Source organism: Hemiscyllium ocellatum, chromosome 44 (assembly GCF_020745735.1).
Source record: "Hemiscyllium ocellatum isolate sHemOce1 chromosome 44, sHemOce1.pat.X.cur, whole genome shotgun sequence".
Classification (NCBI taxonomy): Eukaryota; Metazoa; Chordata; class Chondrichthyes; order Orectolobiformes; family Hemiscylliidae; genus Hemiscyllium; species Hemiscyllium ocellatum.
Window position 1 is genome coordinate 11,902,391 of NC_083444.1, and position 23,008 is coordinate 11,925,398.

General features: G+C 53.6%; 1 protein-coding gene across 4 annotated transcripts in view; it reads right to left on the reverse strand.

Annotated features, from left to right (window-relative positions):
* The window catches only part of LOC132835248 (ephrin type-B receptor 3-like), a 94,701-nt gene that overhangs the window by 13,171 nt on the left and 58,522 nt on the right, over nt 1–23,008 (reverse strand). For 3 of the 4 annotated variants that reach the window (XM_060854630.1, XM_060854629.1, XM_060854633.1), the window contains exons 5-10: nt 21,817–22,149; nt 20,990–21,117; nt 18,776–18,944; nt 16,144–16,243; nt 12,050–12,102; nt 5,974–6,096 (exon numbers count right to left, since the gene is read on the reverse strand). In XM_060854630.1, the coding sequence (XP_060710613.1) occupies nt 5,974–6,096; nt 12,050–12,102; nt 16,144–16,243; nt 18,776–18,944; nt 20,990–21,117; nt 21,817–22,149 (906 nt within the window). The remainder of the gene's footprint in view (nt 1–5,973; nt 6,097–12,049; nt 12,103–16,143; nt 16,244–18,775; nt 18,945–20,989; nt 21,118–21,816; nt 22,150–23,008) is intronic. The other variant, XM_060854631.1, reaches the window with a different exon arrangement.

Consider the following 23,008-nt stretch of genomic DNA (forward strand, 5'->3'; position numbering starts at 1 on the left):
TCCTTTTCAATTCCATCCTAAACCTGCTCCCTCTAATCTCGAGACTAGGCCCTTTGTGTCCTAGTTTCACCCACCAGCAGACAACATCCTCTCTACCTCCATCTTATCTATTCCCTTCATCGTTTTATGTTTCTACAAGACTTCCCCCCAACCCATATTCTTCTGAATTCCAAAGATTATAATCCCAGTCGACCCAGTCTCTCCTCAGACGCCAACCCCCTCGACTCCAGAATTAACCGAGTGACCCCCCCCCTCTCTGCTCCCCCTTCCCAGTGCCAGGGCCATCCTTTCTCAAGTCAGGCGCCCAAAGCTGCACACAGTTCTCCAGGTGTGCCCTCACCAGGTTAGATTGGATTCCCTACAGTGTGGACACACACCCTTCAGCCCAACAAGACCCTCCGAAGAGCAACCCACCCAGAGCCATTTGCTGTACTCATGCCAGACTAATGCACCCCAACACTATGGGTAATCTAGCACGGCCAATCCCCCCTAACCTGCACATCCCTGGGCACTATGGGTAATATAGTGTAGCCAATCCACCCTAACCTGCACATCCCCAGGCATTATGGGTAATTTAGCATGGCTAATTCACCCTAACCTGCACATCCCTGGGCACTATGGGTAATTTAGCATGGCCAATCCACCCTAACCTGCACATCCCCAGGTATTATGGGTAATTTAGCATGGCTAATTCACCCTAACCTACACATCCCTGGGCACTATAAGTAATTAAGCATGGCCAATCCATCCTAACCTGCACATCCCTGGGCACTATGGGTAATTTAGCATGGCCAATCCACCCTAACCTGCACACCCCCAGGCAGTATGGGTAATTTAGCATGGCCAATCCACCTTAACCTGCACATCCCTGGGCACTATGGGTAATTTAGCATGGCCAATTCACCCTAACCCACACACCCCCAGGCAGTATGGGTAATTTAGCATGGCCAATCCACCCTAACCTACACACCCCCAGGCAGTATGGGTAATTTAGCATGGCCAATTCACCCTAACCTACACACCCCCAGGCAGTATGGGTAATTTAGCATGGCCAATCCACCCTAACCTACACACCCCCAGGCAGTATGGGTAATTTAGCATGGCCAATCCACCCTAACCTACACACCCCCAGGCAGTATGGGTAATTTAGCATGGCCAATCCACCCTAACCTGCACATCCCTGGGCACTATGGGTAATTTAGCATGGCCAATTCACCCTAACCTACACACCCCCAGGCACTATGGGTAATTTAGCATGGCCAATCCACCCTAACCTGAACACCCCCAGGCAGTATGGGTAATTTAGCACGGCCAATCCACCCTAACCTGCACATCCCTGGGCACTATGGGTAATTTAGCATGGCCAATCCACCCTAACCTGCACACCCCCAGGCAGTATGGGTAATTTAGCATGGCCAATCCACCCTAACCTGCACATCCCTGGGCACTATGGGTAATTTAGCATGGCCAATCCACCCTAACCTGCACACCCCCAGGCAGTATGGGTAATTTAGCACGGCCAATCCACCCTAACCTGCACATCCCTGGGCACTATGGGTAATTTAGCATGGCCAATCCACCCTAACCTGCACACCCCCAGGCATTATGGGTAATTTAGCACGGCTAATCTTCCACCCAGCACTGTGTCCTCCTCATGGATTTACCATCCAGCTGACGTGTCACTCCCCACACCCCAACCCTTACATCATGGCCCCGATGAGGTGAAAAACCACATGGGGCTGTGGGGTGAGGGGGGAGAAAGTGTCTTTCCAATACTCAAGAAGTTTGGGGGGGGCGGGGGGGGAGGAGGAGGGGAGGTTTGGGCCAGAAAGCGGTGATTGTATTGGGATTTATCTACAGGAATGGCGGAGGAAATGGGATGGGCGGACTCAGAGGAGCTGGGGCCTAGCGCATCGTCAGGCAGAGGTCAGGAAAGGTGCAGGAAAATAAATATTACAAAAGCGAATGGAATGGGAGCTGGTGTCTCACGGGGGATCGGGAGACAATGGGGGCGGAAGTCAGGCTTCAGATCATAAGGACAGGCCTGGTATATATCCCATCTGGGATAATTCGCACTCAGCTCTGGGCACCACGCCTCAGGAAGGATATTCCGTCCTGGGATGGAACGCCGCGGGGTCTGGATCGATTCCAACAGGGTCCTGGCAGACACTGCTCCCATCTGGGGGACTGAAGGATTCGCGAGGGAATGTTGGGGAGAAATCCATTTTGTCCAGGGAGAGGTGGCTGGAGGGGGAGGAGATACCTTCACATTACAACCACGGCCTTCAGGGAGACATCGAGAAGTGTTTCATCACAAACATTTTGCATCTCCCCTACGCCCACCAGCCCACCCAACAAATCTAACAGTGCCGAGTGTTATAATTTAGACAGAGGGGGGTCAGGGTCATGAATTTGAGACGGACACGGGAGACCAGGAAACCAAGGGGGGGGAGGGGGAGCGGGCGAGACTTTGTCTATCTCAGAGTTCCAGAATCCCTGGGTGCAGGCCATTCGGCTCATTGAGTTCACACTGACCCTCTGAAAAGCATTCCTGACCCGTTCCCCGTAATTCTGTATTTCGCCATGACTACACCACTTGGCCCGCACATCCCTGGGCACTATGGGTAATTTAGCACGGCCAATCCACCCTAACCTGCACATCCCTGGGCACTATGGGTAATTTAGCATGGCCAATCCACCCTAACCTGCACATCCCTGGACACTATGGGTAATTTAGCATGGCCAATCCGCCCTAACGTGCATATCCCTGGACACTATGGGTAATTTAGCACGGCTAATCCACCCTAACCTGCACATCCCTGGACACTATGGGTAATTTAGCATGGCCAATCCGCCCTAACGTGCATATCCCTGGACACTATGGGTAATTTAGCATGGCCAATCCACCCTAACCTGCACATCCCTGGACACTATGGGTAATTTAGCACGGCCAATCCACCTTAACCTGCACATCCCTGGACGCTATGGGTAATTTAGCATGGCCAATCCACCCTAACCTACACATCCCTGGGCACTATGGGTAATTTAGCACGGCCAATCCACCCTAACCTGCACATCCCTGGGCACTATGGGTAATTTAGCACGGCTAATCCACCCTAACCTGCACATCCCTGGACACTATGGGTAATTTAGCATGGCCAATCCGCCCTAACGTGCATATCCCTGGACACTATGGGTAATTTAGCATGGCCAATCCACCCTAACCTGCACATCCCTGGACACTATGGGTAATTTAGCACGGCCAATCCACCTTAACCTGCACATCCCTGGACGCTATGGGTAATTTAGCATGGCCAATCCACCCTAACATGCACATCCCTGGACGCTATGGGTAATTTAGTACGGGCAATCCACCCTAACCTGCACATCCCTGGACACTTTGGGTAATTTAGCACGGCCAATCCACCCTAACCTGCACATCCCTGGGCACTATGGGTAATTTAGTACGGCCAATCCACCCTAACCTGCACATCCCTGGGCACTATGGGTGATTTAGCACAGCCAATCCACCCTAATCTGCACATCCCTGGGCACTATGGGTAATTTAGCATGGCCAATCCACCCTAACCTGCACATCCCTGGGCACTATGGGTAATTTAGCACAGCCAATCCACCCAAACCTGCACATCCCTGGGCACTATGGGTAATTTAGCATGGCCAATCCACCCTCACCTGCACATCCCTGGGCACTATGGGTAATTTAGCATGGCCAATCCACCCTCACCTGCACATCCCTGGGCACTATGGGTAATTTAGCATGGCCAATCCACCCTAGCCTGCACATCTTTGAACTGTGGGAGGAAACCGGAGCACCCGGATGAAACCCACGCAGACACGGGGAGAAAGTGCAAACTCCACACAGACAGTCGCCCGAGGCTGGATTCGAACCCGAGTCCCTGACGCTGTGAGGCAGCAGCGCTAACCACTGAGCCACCAGAGGGCAGGAAATCCGTGTAACTCTTTCCGGCAGTGGGCCGAGGCAGCTCTTAAATCAAGCAGGGAATCGAGGGGAAAAGGGCAGGGAGGTGGGGTGGAGGGTCTGATGGTATGGAGGAGCTGTCTCGATGGGCTGTATGGCCTGCCACTGCAGCCGCGGACAGCACCGCCCCTGGTGGGATGGTTGTAACTGCAGCTGGACTGGCGTGGGTCATCGGCCCCCATCTCGAGTCCCACTGTCAGAACAGGACCACATGACAGCACTAGGGTGGGTTTCAGACAAAGTCCGTACACCTCTCAGATCCATTGGACTGAGCCGGAAAATCCCTACGAGCATTCACAAAGTGAGAAGGTATGGGGATACAGGGAAATCTGGCTGGTCTGGATACAGAGTTGGCTGGCCGAGTGAAGACAGCAAGTGTTAGGGGATGGGAAGCGTCCTGTCTGGAGTCCGGTGACCAGGGGGGACCCCGCAGGGATCTGTTCTTGGGCCTCTCGCTGCTTTTTGTAGTTTTTATAAACGACTTGGATGAGGAAGTTAAGAGTGGGTTAGTATGTTTGCCGATGATATGAAGGTGGGTGGTGTCGTAGATAGTGTAGAGGGAAGTTGCAGGCTACAACAAGACACAGACAGGATGCAGAGCTGGGCCGAGAAGTGGCAGATGGAGTTCGACCTGGATAAATGCCAGGTGATTCATTTTGGAAGATGGAATTTGAATGCTGAATCCAGGGTTGGATTCTTGGCAGTGTGGAGGAACAACAGGATTCGAATTCCACGTGCCTATATCCCTCAAAGTTGCGACCCAAGTTGATAGGGTTGTTAAGAAGGCGTATGGTGTTTTAGCTTTCAGTAACAGGGGGATTGAGTTTAAGAGCCGCAAGGTTTTGCTGCAGCTCTATAAAGCCCTGGTGAGACCACACGTGAAGTATTGTGTCCCGTTCTGGTCACCTCATTATAGGAAGGATGTAGATGCTGTAGAGGGGGCGCAGAGGAGATTTGCCAGGGTGCTGCCTGGATTGGAGGGCTTGTCTTATGAAGAGAGGATGAGTGAGCTGGGGCTTTCCACACTGGAGAGAGGGGAGAGAGGTGTACAAGATAACGAGAGGCGTAGAGAGAGTACTCTTCCCCAGGGCAGAAATGGCTGTCACGAGGGGTCATAACTTGAAGGTGATTGGGGGAAGGTCGAGGGTAGATGTCAGAGGTAGGTTCTTTCCACAGAGAGTGGGGGGGTGTGTGGAATGCACTGTCAGGGTGGTCGCAGAGTCAGGGACATGAGGGACAATGAAGCGATGGAGGGCAGGAAATAGGGGGGTGTGTAGGGTTGGGGTTGGATCTTAGATGAAGGTAAATGCTTGGCACAAGATGATGGGCTGAAGGGCCTGTATTGTTGTATGATCTATTCCAGGGGTTTATCCCAGTCTGTACCTGGGGGTTTATCCCAGTCTGTACCTGGGGGTTTATCCCAGTCTGTACCCGGGGTTTATCCCAGTCTGTACCTGGGGGTTTATCCCAGTCTGTACCTGGGGGTTTATCCCAGTCTGTACCTGGGGGTTTATCCCAGTCTGTACCCGGGGATTTATCCCAGTCTGTACCTGGGGGTTTATCCCAGTTTGTACCTGGGGATTTATCCCAGTCTGTACCCGGGGGTTTATCCCAGTCTGTACCTGGGGGTTTATCCCAGTCTGTACCCGGGGGTTTATCCCAGTCTGTGCCAGCTCACAGAGAACCTTGGGAAAGACCCAAGGGAGCACATGACCTGGCGCAGACGCGTACGATTGGCTGTCAGTAACGCAGGAGGCCCCGCCACTCCCAGGTCAGAGGCCGGCAGCTCGCCAGCGCCACGGGGAGTGCTGGCCAGTGCTGGTACTGCACCCGGAGGGGCAGGATGTTTGGGACGGTCTTGTGGGAGCCATGTTGGCGCTTCCCACCCCCCCTAGACTCCGCACGCCCGCACGTGTGTGCACGGAACACCCCGACGTCAAGAAGCAACCCAGCCACACCGCCCCGTCACCTACCAGCTCCTATAACCTCTTCAATCTTCACGTAGGAGATATCGATCTCCTTGGCAAACTCTCGGACAGCCTCATTGGGGTCCTCGTAGGTGAAGGGATCAATGTAGACTTTTATTCCCGGAATAGCTGCAGAGCAATCAAAGACTTGGTTACTGAGAATTTACCTTCAAAGCCTTTGGCTTCTCATAACAACACATCCGCGAGGATAGAACAGCGAGAAATGGTGGTGGGGGGGGGGGGGCAACTCAGATTTAGTCAACAGCGGAATCCCGTGAGTGTCAACCATAGCCTTCCCTCTTCCACATTCCTTGGTCTCTCCTCTTTTATTACATCATCATGAGGAACATGGCTTTACTGTCAGACAGGCTTCAATGTTGGATTAGGCCCGATCATCAAGACTAGGCCTGAGCGTCAAGTTAGGCTCAAACATCGCGCTAGGCCTCAGGGTTGTGTTAGGCCTGAACGTAGGGCGGGTCCTGATGGCTGGGTTAGGCCTGAACGTAGCACTAAGCCTGAATGTTGAGTTAGGCCCGAATGTTGTGCTAGGCCCAAACCTTTCGCTCTCCTGGGACTTCAGGTTCTGACGGAGACAGCCTGGAAGGCATCTGGGCTCCGTTAGCAACACGCTGAACCTCGGAGTGAGAAGATTCTGGGTTCAAATCCCACCTCAGAGCTCCAAAACAAAAAAATTCCGGGCAGTTGTCCAGTGTGGAAATGCGGGAGCAGCTGCCTTGTCAGAGGCTTGGTCCCCACCCCATCCCTCTTGATCTCTTCTTGACCCTTGGGTCTAAGCAGTCTATGTTTGATAAATTTTCCCAAATTGAACCAGCTGCATTCGCCCATATCCCTCTAAACCCTTTCTATTCCTATGCCTTTTAAATGCTGTCATTGTACCAGCCTCCACCACTTCCTCTGGCACCTCATTCCATACACGTACCACCCTCTGCATGAAAAAAGTTGCCCCTCAGGTCCCTTTCCCCTCACACCTTAATCCTACGCCCTCTAGTTCTGGACTCCCCCCACCCTGGGGAAAAGACCTTTGTCATCCACCTGATCCAACCCCTTCGCGATTTTATAAACCTCTACAAGGTCACCCCTCAACCTCCTACCCTCCATTCCCGGGAACATCCTGGTAAATCTCTTCTGAACCCTCTCCAGCTTGATAATATCCTTCCTGCAACAGGGCGACCAGAACTGGACACAGTATTCCAGAGGAGCCTCATTAACGTCCTCAACATGACGTTCCAGCTCCTGTACTCCAAGGTCTGAGCAGTGAAGGTAAATGTGCTAAACGCCTTGTTAACTGCCCCGTTGGTCTGTGACACAGGTTTCAAGGAACTCTGTCCCCAGTTGTGTTCCCACTTAGTAAATGTTTCTCTCAGACTTTTCCCATCTCAAGTGTTCCATCTACATGACAGAAACTCCCAAAGATCCTCAGACAGCACCATCCAAACCCATGACCACTTCCATCTGGATGGACATTTTTAGGGCGGCACGGTGGCTCAGTGGTTAGCGCTGCTGCCTACCGGCGCCAGGGGCCTGGGTTCGATTCCACCCTCCGGGTTACTGTCTGTGTGGAGTTTGCACGTTCTCCCCGTGTCTGCGTGGGTTTCCTCTGGGTGCTCCGGTTTCCTCCCACAGTCCAAAGGTTTGGGTGGATTGGCCATGGGAAATTACCCCATAGTGCCCAGGGATGTGTAGGTTAGGGTGGATTGGCCATGGGAAATTACCCCATAGTGCACAGGGATGTGCAGGTTAAGGTGGATTGGCCATGCGAAATTACCCATAGTGCCCAGGGATGTGCAGGTTAGGGTGGATTTGCCGCGCTAAATTACCCATAGTGCCCAGGGATGTGCAGGTTAGGGGGATTTGCCACGCTAAATTACCCATTGTGCCCAGGGATGTGTAGGTTAGGGTGGATTGGCCATGCTAAATTACCCATAGTGCCCAGAGATGTGCAGGTTAGGGTGTATTGGCCGTGCTAAATTACCCATAGTGCCCAGAGATGTGTAGGTTAGGGTGGATTGGCCGTGCTAAATTACCCATAGTGCCAAGGAATGTGCAGGTTAGGGTGGATTGGCCGTGCTAAATTACCCATAGTGCCCATGGATGTGCAGGTTAGGGTGGATTGGCCGAGCTAAATTACCCATAGTGCCCAGGGATGTGTAGGTTAGGGTGGATTGGCCATGCTAAATTACCCATAGTGCCCAGGGATGTGCAGGTTAGGGTGTATTGGCTGTGCTAAATTACCCATAGTGCCCAGAGATGTGTAGGTTAGGGTGGATTGGCCGTGCTAAATTACCCATAGTGCCAAGGAATGTGCAGGTTAGGGTGGATTGGCCGTGCTAAATTACCCATAGTGCCCATGGATGTGCAGGTTAGGGTGGATTGGCCGCGCTAAATTGCCCACAGTGCCCAGGGATGAGTATGTTAGGGTGGATTGGCCATGCTAAATTACCCATAGTGCCCAGGGATGTGTAGGTTAGGGTGGATTGGCCATGCTAAATTACCCATAGTGCCCAGTGATGTGCAGGTTAGGGTGGATTGGCCGTGCTAAATTACCCATAGTGCCCAGGGATGTGCAGGTTAGGGTGGATTGGCTGTGCTAAATTACCCATAGTGCCCAGGGATGTGCAGGTTAGGTGTGAGGAAATGCAGGGTTACAGGGATAGGTCTGGATAGGATAGTCTTTGGAAGGTCAGGGTGGACTTGTTGGGCTGAATGGCCTGTTTCCACAGTGGTTGGGGGAGCGGGGGGATTCCTATGTCAAAGTCAGCAGATATACCACCACCTTCAAGTCCTTCCCTGTCCACTCCCCATGCTGACTGGGCTGCACGGGTAAGTGCAACATCGAGTGCCGCGGGGCCTGTACTGCGCTGTAACGTTTAATGTTCTGTATGTCCCTTCAGTGCCGCTGGGTGACAATTCTGGAAATGTCCCCCCCAGGGCAGAGTGGATCAACCCACAGCCCATAGTCTGCAGTGATTTGAGAAGCCCAGCTCAGCCCCACCCTCTCAACCGGCCGGTTACTGACTTGGCATTTTTCAACATTTACGGGTATTTTGCACAGTTTCCCTGGTTGCTGATTTTCCAATTTTAAACCTTTTCAGTTTTCCTTGTTTACTGATTTGACACGTTAAACATTTACAGACACCTTTCTAAGTTTTCCTGATTAATTGATTTCCCATTTTTAAACATTTTTGGGCATTTTCCTAAGTTTTCCTGATTATTGATTTCACACTTTTAAACATTTTCAAACAGTTTTCTAAGTTTTCCTTGTTAATGATTTGACACTTTTAAACATTTTCAGGCATTTGTCTCAGTTTTCCCGGATTTCACTCTTTTAAACATTTTTGGGCATTTTTCTCAGTTTTCCTGGATTTGACACTTTTAAACATTTCGAGCATTTTTCCCATTTTTCCCGGATTTCATACTTTTAAACATTTTCGGGCATTTTTCTCAGTTTTCCTGGATTTGACACTTTTAAACATTTTCGGACATTTTTCTCAGTTTTCCTGGATTTGACGCTTTTAAACATTTTTGGACATTTGTCTCAGTTTTCCTGGATTTGACGCTTTTAAACATTTTCGGGCATTTGTGTCAGTTTTCCTGGTTACCGATTTGAATTGAAGTCCTGACCGAGGTACCAATAAACACTTTGTTGAATCTGAATTGACCCGTCCACAGAGATGAGGCGAGAACCGTACACAGGACTCCGGGTACAATGGGAACACCACCCTGAACAGCTGCAGCTACACTCTCCTGACTCTTCCATCCCATTTCCCTTCCCATAAACAACAACATTCCATTGCAGTGAAGCGAACGGGTAACAGGAATGCCGAGTATAATGCAGGGAAGAGAGAGGTTATGGCCGGACAGAGGAACTGAATTTTATTCCGACTGGGGAACAACCCAAGATTCCCAAAAAGCCAGCATCCAGGTTCAGTGGGGAATAGGGGAAGGCGAGTCGAATTGAATTCCGAGGGAATGGGATATAAAAGTCAGGAGGTTTTGCTAAAGCTGCGGAGGATAGCATCAAGGACATGCCTCAGGGGCTGAGGAGAGAGAGGCTGTTATCAGAGGTACTCCAGAGAGGGAGAGACAGACAGACAGACACACACACACAGGCACAGAGAGAGACACACACACAGACACAGAGAGAGACAGACAGGCACACACACAGACACAGAGAGAGACAGACAGATAGACACACACACGGACACAGAGAAAGACAGACACACAGAGACACACAAACACAGACACAGAGAGAGACAGAAAGACACAGACACAGAGAGAAAGAGACAGACAGACACACAGAGAGAGGGAGAGACAGACACACACACAGACAGACACACACAGACAGACACACACAGACACAGTGATAGACACACACACACACAGACACACATACACAGATATACACACAGACACAGAGACAGACACACACACACAGACATATATACATACATACATACACACAGACATATACACAGAAAGAGACAGACAGACACACAGACACATAAACAGAGACACAGACAGATATACACACAGACAGAGAGAGAGAGACAGACAGACACACACATACACACACAGACATACACACACACAGTGATAGACACACACACAGACAGGCACACACACACAGACATACAGAGAGAGAGAGAGAGACAGACAGACATACAGACACATGAACAGAGAAACAGACAGATATACACACAGACACAGAGAGAGAGACAGACAGACACACACATACACACACAGACAGACACACACAGACATACACACACACAGTGATAGACACACACACACAGACAGGCACACACACACAGACATACAGAGAGAGAGAGAGAGACAGACAGACATACAGACACATAAACAGAGAAACAGACAGATATACACACAGACACAGAGAGAAAGAGACAGAGACAGACACACACACACTCACACACACACACACAGACAGAAAGAGAGAGAGAGACACAAGGCACAAAGACAGAGAGACACACACACACACTGACACAGACAGAGAGACACACAGAAAGACAGAGAGAGAGATTGAAAGAAATACAGAAAGCGAGACAGAGGAAGAAAGACAGAGAGAGAGAGAGATACACACATACACCCATACAGAGAGAGTGAGAGAGATAGAGAGAGAGACAGACACAGGGAGAGAGATAGAGGGGGAGAGAGAGAGAGAGATAGAGGGAGAGAGACAGACACAGAGAGAGAGAGATAGAGGGAGAGAGACAGACACACACACATACAGACAGAGGAGAGAGAGAGAGGAGAGTGGTGGTGGTTTAACTGGAGGTTCCCCACATCTCAGGAGCCCGGGGAGGCTGAGAGCAGAGGGTTTCATGGTATGCCCAGCCAGTGTGGGAACTGAATCCCCCAGACCCAGCCTCTCAGACTCTCCCAGTCACACAGTACGCTGAAAGCTGAGACCCAGCGATGCTTTCCATCAGCCAGGCAGGAAGGTGGAGTTGAAGGTTAGGATGAGATCCCATCAGCTGGGGCTGGGGGTTGCGGGGGCAGACTCGATGGGCTGAATGGCCTTTTTCTGCTCCTAGCCCTGATGGTCCCTGACCTTCCCGAGCAGCTACCGCAGACTGACTTTTCCGTGACTCATCCGTCAGAATCACTGTGTATCTCCCACACCCACAATCCCCTCTAGAGTCTGGTCCCAATCCCACCTTGCCCAGCCGCATGAACTATTCACCCTGGGGAGGCTGCGCGGTGTGCAATCTAAGGGACGCTCAGATGGAGGGTGTCACATTGGTGTTCCCGCTTTTCCCAAGCTGAGCACATTCCGATTCTGGAATTTCGAGGGGTGCTGACTCCAATTGGATGCCAACCTGAAGGTCACATGACAATTCCCTTAATTCACACTTGCACCAATCGTCACGTCCCAAACCAATCCGCAAACATGGATTGGTCCATGGAACGTTTCTCCGTGTTAGATTTGACCCTCCCAGTGATGTCACTTTCTGGGGATAGCAGCCAGGGACTGAATGGCCTCTTTCCCAATCTTCCACTCCATTCACCTACGCCCCAACCTCACGGAAGCTTCCGGACTCACTGATATTCGGAGGCAGCTTCTCGGAATAGTCGGGATCTCGTTTGCGTTGCTTCCTAAGAGGAGAAACCAGAACGAGTGTTAGTGCCAGACGACAGAATTCTGAGATATCAGAATTCCCTGCTTCATCCGACCTCCCGGACAGGAAACAGGGAAGGGCTGGTGCCAAGCCTGGAGAGGGAGAGAGAGAGAGAGAGGGAGAACACGCACGAGAGAGTGACAGAACACAGGCGGGAGACAGAGAACGCACATGAGAGAGAGAAAACAAGCAAGAGAGAGAGAGAAAGCGTGTGCGCGAGAGAGAGAAAGTGTGTGTGAGAGAGAGAGAGAAAGCATGTGCGAGAGAGAGAAAGTGTGTGCGAGAGAGAGAGAGAAAGCGTGTGCGAGAGAGAGAGAGAAAGTGTGTGCGAGAGAGAGAGAGAGAGAAAGCGTGTGTGTGAGAGAGAGAGAGAAAGTGTGTGCGAGAGAGAGAGAGAAAGCGTGTGTGTGAGAGAGAGAGAAAGTGTGTGCGAGAGAGAGCGAAAGCGTGTGCGAGAGAGAAAGTGTGTGCGAGAGAGAGAAAGAAAGCGTGTGCGAGAGAGAGAGAGAGAAAGAAAGCGTGTGCGAGAGAGAGAGAAAGCGTGTGCGAGAGAGAGAAAGTGTGTGTGAGAGAGAAAGTGTGTGCGAGAGAGAGAGGGAAGGCGTGTGCGAGAGAGAGAAAGCGTGTGCGAGAGAGAGAGAAAGCGTGTGCGAGAGAGAGAAGGCGTGTGCGAGAGAGAGAGAGAGAGAAAAAGCGTGTGTGAGAGAAAGCGTGTGCAAGAGAGAGAAAGCGTGTGTGAGAGAGAGAGAGAAAGCGTGTGCGAGAGAGAGAGAAAGCGTGTGAGAGAGAGAAAGCGTGTGCGAGAGAGAGAAAGCGTGTGAGAGAGAGAAAGCGTGTGCGAGAGAGAGAAAGCGTGTGCGAGAGAGAGAGAAAGCATGTGTGAGAGAGAGAGAAAAAGCGTGTGTGAGAGAGAAAAAGAGAAAGCGTGTGCGAGAGAGAGAGAAAGCATTTGTGAGAGAGAAAGTGTGTGCGAGAGACAGAGAAAGCGTTTGTGAGAGAGAGAGAGAAAGCGTGTGCGAGAGAGAGAGAAAGCGTGTGAGAGAGAGAAAGAGTGTGTGAGAGAGAGAGAAAAAGCGTGTGCGAGAGAGAGAAAGTGGGTGCGAGAGAGAGAGAGAAAGCGTGTGCGAGAGAGAGAGAGAAAGTGTGTGCGAGAGAGAGAGAGAAAGCGTGTGTGTGAGAGAGAGAAAGTGTGTGCGAGAGAGAGAGCGAAAGCGTGTGCGAGAGAGAAAGTGTGTGCGAGAGAGAGAAAGAAAGCGTGTGCGAGAGAGAGAGAGAGAAAGAAAGCGTGTGCGAGAGAGAGAGAAAGCGTGTGCGAGAGAGAGAAAGTGTGTGTGAGAGAGAAAGCGTGTGCGAGAGAGAGAGGGAAGGCGCGTGCGAGAGAGAGAAAGCGTGTGCGAGAGAGAGAGAAAGCGTGTGCGAGAGAGAGAAGGCGTGTGCGAGAGAGAGAGAGAGAGAAAAAGCGTGTGTGAGAGAAAGCGTGTGCAAGAGAGAGAAAGCGTGTGTGAGAGAGAGAAAGCGTGTGCGAGAGAGAGAGAAAGCGTGTGAGAGAGAGAAAGCGTGTGCGAGAGAGAGAAAGCGTGTGAGAGAGAGAAAGCGTGTGAGAGAGAGAAAGCGTGTGCGAGAGAGAGAAAGTGTGTGCGAGAGAGAGAAAGCATGTGCGAGAGAGAGAGAAAAAGCGTGTGTGAGAGAGAAAAAGAGAAAGCGTGTGCGAGAGAGAGAGAAAGCATTTGTGAGAGAGAGAGAGAAAGTGTGTGCGAGAGACAGAGAAAGCGTTTGTGAGAGAGAGAGAGAAAGCGTGTGAGAGAGAGAAAGAGTGTGTGAGAGAGAGAGAAAAAGCGTGTGTGAGAGAGAAAAAGAGAAAGCGTGTGCGAGAGAGAGAGAAAGCGTTTGTGAGAGAGAGAAAGCGTGTGCGAGAGAGAGAGAAAGCGTGTGAGAGAGAGAGAGAAAGCGTGAGAGAGAAAGCGTGTACGAGAGAGAGAGAGAAAGAGTGTGTGAGAGAGAGAAAGTGTGTGCGAGAGAGAGAGAAAAAGCGTGTGTGAGAGAGAGAGAGAAAGCGTGTGTGCGAGAGAGAGGAAGAAAGCATGTGCGAGAGAGCGAGAGAGAGAGAGAGAAAGCGTGTGCGCGAGAGAGAGAAAGTGTGTGCGAGAGAGAGAGAGAAAGCGTGTGAGAGAGAGAAAGCGTGTGCAAGAGAGAGAGAAAGCGTGTGCGAGAGAGAGAGAAAGCGTGTGCGAGAGAGAGAAAGCGTGTGAGAGAGAGAAAGCGTGTGCGAGAGAGAGAGAAAAAGTGTGTGTGAGAGAGAGAAAAAGAGAAAGCGTGTGCGAGAGAGACAGTGTGTGAGAGAGAGAAAGCGTGTGCGAGAGAGAGAGAAAGCGTGTGAGAGAGAGAAAGCGTGTGCGAGAGAGAGAGAGAAAGCGTGTGCGAGAGAGAGAGAAAGCATGTACGAGAGAGAGAGAAAGCGTGTGAGAGTGAAAGCGTGTGCGAAAGAGAAAAAGTGTGTGTGAGAGAGAGAAAAAGAGAAAGCGTGTGCGAGAGAGAAAGAGTGTGTGAGAGAGAGAAAGCGTGTGCGAGAGAGAGAGAAAAAGCATGTGTGAGAGAGAGAAAAAGGGAAAGCGTGTGCGAGAGAGAGAGAGAGTGTGTGAGAGAGAGAAAGCGTGTGCGAGAGAGAGAGAAAGCGTGTGTGCGAGAGAGAGGAAGAAAGCATGTGCGAGAGAGCGAGAGAGAGAGAGAAAGCGTGTGCGCGAGAGAGAGAAAGTGTGTGCGAGAGAGAGAGAGAGAAAGCGTGTGAGAGAGAGAAAGCGTGTGTGAGAGAGAGAGAGAGAAAGCGTGTGCGAGAGAGAGAGAGAAAGCGTGTGTGAGAGAGAGAGAAAGTGTGTGCGAGAGAGAGAGAAAGCGTGTGCGAGAGAGAGAGAAAGCATGTGCGCGAGAGACAGAAAGCACGTGCGAAAGAGAGAGAGAGAGAAAGCGTGTGCGAGAGAGAGAGAGAGAAAGCGTGTGTGCGAGAGAGAGGAAGAAAGCATGTGCGAGAGAGCGAGAGAGAGAGAGAGAAAGCGTGTGCGCGCGAGAGAGAAAGTGTGTGCGAGAGAGAGAGAGAAAGCGTGTGTGCGAGAGAGAGGAAGAACATGAGAGAGAGAGAGAAAGTGTGTGCGAGAGAGAGAAAGCGTGTGCGCGAGAGAGAGAGAGGAAGAACATGAGAGAGAGAGAGAGAGGATGGGAGACAGAGAGAGAGAGAACACACAAGAAAAAGAGAACATGAGAGAGAGCGAACATGCATGACAGAGAGAGTGACAGAATGCGCAGGTGAGGAGAACGTGTGCGGGAGTGAGAGAATGCGTGAGACAGAGAGAACGCATTGAGAGAGGGAGAAAAAAAACATGAGAACGTGAGAGAACTTGAGGGAGAACACATGAGGGAGAGTGAGAGAACGTGAGAGAATGTAGGGGAGAGACAGAGAGAACACGTGCGTGAGAGAGAGGTGGTTGAGGGAGTGAGAGAATGTGCACAAGAGAGAGAGAGAAAACGCACGAGACATAGAGAGTGAACGCACAAGAGAGAGGTAGAGAACGTGTGTGTGTGAGAGAGAGAGAGAGAGAGAGAGAGCGCGCGCGTGAGAGAGAAAGAGAATGCCCGGGAGAGAGAGATCGCACGAGACAGACGGGAGTGAGAGAGGGTGTGAGACAAGACGGAGAGACTGGAGACTGGGCAAGGACACAGGGAATCTGGTTCCTCTCCCCCCTCCCCCAGCCTCCCACCCAGCTCCTCAGACGGTCCCTGTTCCCTGCCTTTCCCAGCAGCCCCTGGGGTGGGACCCTGGTGGTGAGACCAACAGTGACCTTTCACCCCATCACCCCCCTGCCCTCGGGGTGGTCCCACACCCAGCCAGTTGGCCCTCTCCCTGGGTGGGGGGGGGGGGGGAGGGGGTGGAATCGGCGATGGGGACCACGTCCCACTAGAATCACAGGTGGGTGGGGAGGGGGGTGGGCTGCGTCTCTGACCCCCCCTCGCGCGCGCGTGGCTTTACCTGAGACAGAACACAGTGAGGACACCCAGCACCAGGAGCACGAAGATGACGGAGGCGGAGCTGCCGATGAGGAGGAATTCCTCGCGCCTACTCCAGGTTTCTGGAATGACAGGGGGTCGGGCGGGGATCAGCTCGGCACCGTGAACACTCTCCGCCTGAACACCGACTCCACCTCGCTGTCTTCTCTCCCCACCCCCATTCCCAAATCCGAACGGCTCACAGCGCCACCGGCCATCAACTTACGCACAGCGCGATCCCACACAGCCTCGCATCCGCCCTCCCTCCCTCCTTCCTTCCCTCCCACCATCCCTCCTTCCCTCATTGCCCCCTTACTTCCTTCCCTCCCTCCTTCCTTGCCTCCCTCCCTCCTTCCTTGCCTCCCACCTTCCCTCCCTCCTTCCTTGCCTCCTTCTTTCCTCCCTCCCTCCTTCCCTCCTTCCTTCCTTCCCTCCCTCCCTCCTTCCTTGCCTCCCACCTTCCCTCCCTCCTTCCTTCCTTCCCTCCCTCCGTCCCTCGCACCTTCCCTCCCTCCTTCCTTCCTTCCCTCCTTCCTTCCCTCCCTCCTTCCCTCTTTCCTTCCCTCCTTCCTTCCCTCCCTCCTTCCTTCCTACCCTCCTTCCTTCCCTCCCTCCTTGCCTCCTTCTCTCGCTGGTGTGGGGTCAGTCCGAGTTTACGCTCAGTCGGTGGGGGGAGTGGTTGAGGTTAGACGGGCCGAACCACGGGATATAACTCTGAGGTGATGCATTCTGAGAAGGACAGGGAAGGCAGAGACCTGTCCGAATATTCCCGAAAGCGTCCGGGATTTAAGGGATAGACTGTCTTACTGGCAAAAGCTGGACAGGTTAGGGGCTCTACTCGCCAGGGTTCAGAGGAGAGCGAGACGTTGTCAGGGAAACACATTAACGGGTTCGACAGGGTCAATGCTGAGGGGGCGCACCACCCCTCACAGGGAGAAACCAGGGCCAGAGGGCACAGTCTCAGGGTAAAAGAGGGGCCAATTCCAGAGTGGAAAGGGAAGGAATTTCTTCTCCTGTGTATTGGAGACTGAGACAGTGTCCCGGTGTGTACCGGAGACTGAGACAGTGTCCCGGTGTGTATTGGAGACTGAGACAGTGTCCCGGTGTGTATTGGAGACTGAGACAGTGTCCCGGTGTGTATTGGAGACTGAGGCAGTGTCCCGGTGTGTATTGGAGACTGAGGCAGTGTCCCGGTGTGTATTGGAGACTGAGACAGTGTCCCGGTGTGTACTGGAGACTGAGACAGTGTCCCGGTGTGTACTGGAGACTGAGACAGTGTCCCGGTGTGTATTGGAGACTGAGGCAGTGTCCCGGTGTGTATTGGAGACTGAGACAGTGTCCCGGTGTGTACTGGAGACTGAGACAGTGTCCCGGTGTGTATTGGAGACTGAGACAGTGTCCCGGTGTGTATTGGAGACTGAGACAGTGTCCCGGTGTGTATTGGAGACTGAGACAGTGTCCCGGTGTGTACTGGAGACTGAGACAGTGTCCCGGTGTGTATTGGAGACTGAGACAGTGTCCCGGTGTGTATTGGAGACTGAGACAGTGTCTCGGTGTGTACTGGAGACTGAGACAGTGTCCCGGTGTGTATTGGAGACTGAGACAGTGTCCCGGTGTGTACTGGAGACTGAGACTGTGTCCCGGTGTGTACTGGAGACTGAGACAGTGTCCCGGTGTGTATTGGAGACTGAGACAGTGTCCCGGTGTGTACTGGAGACTGAGACAGTGTCCCGGTGTGTACTGGAGACTGAGACAGTGTCCCGGTGTGTATTGGAGACTGAGACAGTGTCCCGGTGTGTACTGGAGACTGAGACAGTGTCCCGGTGTGTATTGAAGACTGAGACAGTGTCCCGGTGTGTACTGGAGACTGAGACAGTGTCCCGGTGTGTACTGGAGACTGAGACAGTGTCCCGGTGTGTATTGGAGACGGAGACAGTGTCCCGGTGTGTATTGGAGACTGAGACAGTGTCCCGGTGTGTATTGAAGCCTGCATCATTGCTAACCACTCAGCCAGCGTGCCACCCCCATTTCCGTTCCTATTCCTAATCCTCTTATGAGTGAGTGCACGGGATAGAACTCAGCGTAGCCGGGGGATACTGGAGCTGCTTTCCAGTTACTGAGGGACGGAAGTGCAGGAGAAACTGCTCGCGAGAGGGAACGCGGGAGCTGGACGGTACAGAGTCCTGGCAAAGGGAGACCGGAGCCGAAACCAACACAGGGCTGCGGGATCTGGAAGTCCCACGCCCGAGACTGTGGCGGAGGCTGTTTCAATCCCGCACAGGAAGGCAGGGGGAGAGCGGGTAGGGTGGCGGGGGATGTTGATCGGGACCATCCTACTCCCTGTTGCCGAGGGCTATCACGGACACCCCAGGCCCTTGTCATGAACCTACGCCCAATCCCGGCCTTCAGACAGGCATCCCCTTTCCCGGCCCATGCTTTCTCGAGCATCTGGATGAAAATTGCCGGCAAGAAAGAAATCCAGGTTTTGTTTAAGCACAAGGCCGTTCCAATCGCCTTTTCTGTTTTGGCGTTGAGTGAACGTTTAAGCCCTCAGGATCGCTCCACGCGCAGGGAGTGGGTGAGGGGCCTAGCACAGGTAAAAGCCTGGGACTCGCCTGTACCTCCTGACAGGGTCTGGAAGTCTCTTTTCCTGCTGAACGCGCCGTAGCCCTCCTCAGTCCTGGCCCGGACCTGCACCACGTAGGTCGCCCCGTTCCTCAGGCCCGGGATCACGGCAGAGTTGGTGGTGCTGACGATGGATGAGGCGCTGCTCTCGTTGCTCTCCTGTGGTGGGGGGGAAGAATTCGATCGGCAAATTCAGACCGGGGTTTGGGAATCCTCCACCCCATCCAACCCGCCGCCTTGGCGTAGTGCTGCATCACTAGGCGTTGACCACTGGCGATGGCAGCCATCTTGTTCGAAGCCAGCTCCCACGTGGGGACGACAGGGAGAGGAGGCATTGGGGATGACTCTCCCGCATCAGAGAGAAGGCACACTTCCGAAAGTGAGGGGGAGATGAGCGGGAACGTAGGCAGAGAGACGGCGGATGTGATTTCACCGTAACCAACGTGAGGTGGTGCATTTTTAAAGAATTGCTCACAGTGTGGAAACAGGCCCATCAGCCCAACAAGTCCACACCGACCCTCTGAAGGATAACCCACCCAGACCCATTCCCCTACTCTATTACTCTATATTTACCCCATGACTAATACACCCGAACCTGCACATCCCTGGGCACTATGGGTAATTTAGTACAGCCAATCCACCCTAACCTGCACATCCCTGGGCACTATGGGAAATTTAGCACGGCCAATCCACCCTAACCTACACATCCCTGGGCACTATGCGTAATTTAGCATGGCCAATCCACCCGAACTTGCACATCCCTGGGCACTATGGGAAATTTAGCACGGCCAATCCACCCTAACCTGCACATCCCTGGGCACTATGGGTAATTTATCACCAACAGACAGGGGGCTCTTGGTCCACAGTTCCCTGGGGTTGGCGACACCCGGCAGTGGGGGAGTAAGGTGGTCAAGGTGGCGTTTGGCAGAGGGTCGAAGAATCGGCAAGTTGTGTTGTGGCTCATTCAGGCCACAGCTGCGCACAGTCCTGGTCGCCACACGAGCAGAAGGGTGGCGGGGGAATTGGGAGAGGGGACAGAGATGGTTTCCCGGGATGTTGCCTGGTTTGGCAGCCATTAGCCATGGGGAGAGAATGGTTCGCTATCACTCGGAACGTTGGAGATTGAGGGGCAGCCTCATACAGTCACAGAGATGTACAGCACGGAAACAGACCCTTCGGCCCAACCTGTCCATACCGACCAGCTATCCCAACCCAATCTAGTCCCACCTGCCAGCACCCGGCCCATATCCCTCCAAACCCTTCCTATTCATATACCCATCCAAATGCCTCTTAATGTTGTAACTGTACAAGCCTCCACCACTTCCTCTGGCAGCTCATTCCACACACGTACCACCCTCTGAGTGAAAAAGTTGCCCCTTGGGTCTCTTTTATATCTTTCCCCTCTCACCCTAAACCTATATCCTCTAGTTCTGGACTCCCCCATCCCAGGGAAAAGACTGTCTATTTACCCTATCCATGCCCCTCATGATTTTGTAAACCTCTATAAGGTCACCCCTCAGCCTCCGACGCTCCAGGGAAAACAGCCCCAGCCTGTTCAGCCTCCCCCTGTAGCTCAAACCCTCCAACCCTGGCAACATCCTTGTGAATCTTTTCGGAACCCTTTCGAGTTTCACAACAACTTTCCGATAGGAAGGTGACCAGAATTGCACACAATATTCCAACAGTGGCCTAACCAATGTCCTGTCCAGCCGCAACATGACCTCCCAACTCCTGTACTCAATACTCTGACCAATAAAAGAAAGCCTTTTTCATTGGAAGAGGATGGACATTGACATGATTCAGAAAGGCATGGATAGAATTGGATCATCTTTCTCCCAGAGTGGAAACTACATGGGGGAGATAGGTTGAAGATAAATGGGGAGATGTGAGAGGCAAGTTGGTTTTTTTAACACCGAGGCTGTTAAGTGCCTGGACTGTGCTGCCAGAGATATTGGTGGAAGCCCTCACCAGAGCAACATTTCATCGGCATGTTGACAGATCCATGAAAAGGCAGGGGATAGAGGGATGCGGTCACTATCGACGTAAAAGGGTTTCACTTTCGAAACCGTTGCCCGGAAACGGGTGACAGGCGCAGGTCCGAGAGCTCCGGCTGGGCCAGCATCCCCCCCCCTCCCCTCACCATAGAACAGCAAAAGGTTCTCACCCTCTTCCCTCACTTACACCCCCCCACCCCCAAGTCGCACCTTCTCGTAGTACTTGACCTCGTAGTCGAGAACCCGGCCTCGGAGGTCAGCTGGTTCCGGCCAGTAGAGGGAGATGCTGTTCCCGCTCACGTTGCTCTGCTGGATCACACTGACCTGGACTCCGCTCGCTACAGGAGAGAACATCGAGGGATATAGAGACCGGAATACTGGGGGCAGGGGGGTGCCAGGGTGGGAGACCACTAGGGAGGGAGGGAATGGGATATGTGGGCCAGAATACTGGCTGGGGGGGTGTCAGTGTGGGAGAATGTGAGGGAATGAGGGAAGGGGATAATGGGATATAGAGACCGGAATACTGGGTGGGGGGGAGATATAGTCCGTCAGTTGGGGGGGGGGGGGGGGGGAGACAGGGGTGGGGGATGGGGGAAGGGAATGAGCAAGGGAGGAGGGAGGGGGTGGGGAGGCGAAGAAGGTGGGGGAACGGGGAGAGCGCGGGAAGAGGGGGAGAGGGAAAATGTGGGGAAACGGGGAGAGGGGAGGAGGAGGAGAGGGAAAAGGTGGGGGAATAGGGAAAAGGTGGGGGAGAGGGGAGGAGGGGGAGAGGGAACAGGTGGGGGAATAGGGAGTGGGGAGGAGGGGGAGAGGGAAAAGTTAGGGGAACGGGGAGAGGGGAGAGAGCAAGAAGAGGGGTCGGTCAGACAGACAAGGGGCAGGACAGGGAGGGAGTGAGAGGGAGTGGGGGACAGGTGAGAAGGGCCGGGGGGGGGGAGCAGGGAGTCGGGGACAGGGAGGGGAGGGGGCGTAGATGGACCCAGGAGGAGTGGAGAGAAGTGTGGGGGGGAGGGGAGGGGAGGGGAGCAGGAACTCACCGTGCTGGTTGGTGGTGACGTTGACGGTGGTGGAGTGTGGAGGCTGGGGGCTCTGCCCGGACACCCCGTTGTGAGCTTGGATCCTGAAGGTGTAGGGGGTGTGAGGCCGGAGTTGGCTGACCCGGACTCGGCGCTGACGGAGCCTGGTCTGTGCCGGGGTGTACCTGACGCTGTCCGCGCACGGGGAGCACGGGCCGGGCTCCCCACACTGCTGGCACCACACCGTGTAATACACATCCTGACGGCCGCCATTACTCTGCGGCTCCGCCCACTCCAGGGTCACCGTCGTCTCGTTGATGCTGGCCCTCACATCCTGAGGGGCGGACGGGATGGCTGTCGGAAGGGCAAAGGGTCAGGGGTCACCGTCAGGGGTCACATTCAGCAACCACACCCACCCTCAACACCATCCCCACCCCTAACCCCCTACCCCCTCCCCACCCCCACCCGCACCCCCACACCAATCCACACCCCCACCCGCACACCCACCACTATCCCCACCCCCATCCTCACCCCCACACCCATCCAGACCCCCATCCCCACCCCCAACCGCACACCCACCACTACCCCCACCTCCATCCCCAACCCCATCTCCACCCCTGCCCTCGTCCCCACCCCCCATCCCCACACCCAACCGCACCCCCACCCCTACCCCCACCCTCATCCCCACCCCCCATCCCCACCCCTATCCCACCCCCATCCCCAACCCCATCCCCACCCCCACCTGGACACCCACCCCTACCCCACCCCCATCTTCACCCCCAACCCCACCCCCCATCCCCACCCCCACCCGGACACCCACCCCTACCCCACCCCTGACCCCATCCCCACCACCCAACCCCACTCCCCATCCCCACACCCAACCGCACCCCCACCCCTACCCCCACCCTCATCCTCACGCCCCATCCCCACACCCACCTCTCTCCCACCCCCATCCCCACCCCGATCCCCACCCCTGACCTCAACCCCACCACCCCATCCCCACCACCAAACTCAACCCCACCCCCAGGTTAGATACAGAGTAAAGCTCCCTCTGCACTGTCCCCATCAAACATTCCCAGGACAAGGGCAGCACGGGTTAGATACAGTGTAAAGCTTCCTCTACACCGTCCCCATCAAACACTCCCAGGACAGGGACAGCACAGGGTTAGATACAGAGTAAAGCTCCCTCTACACTGTCCCCATCAAACACTCC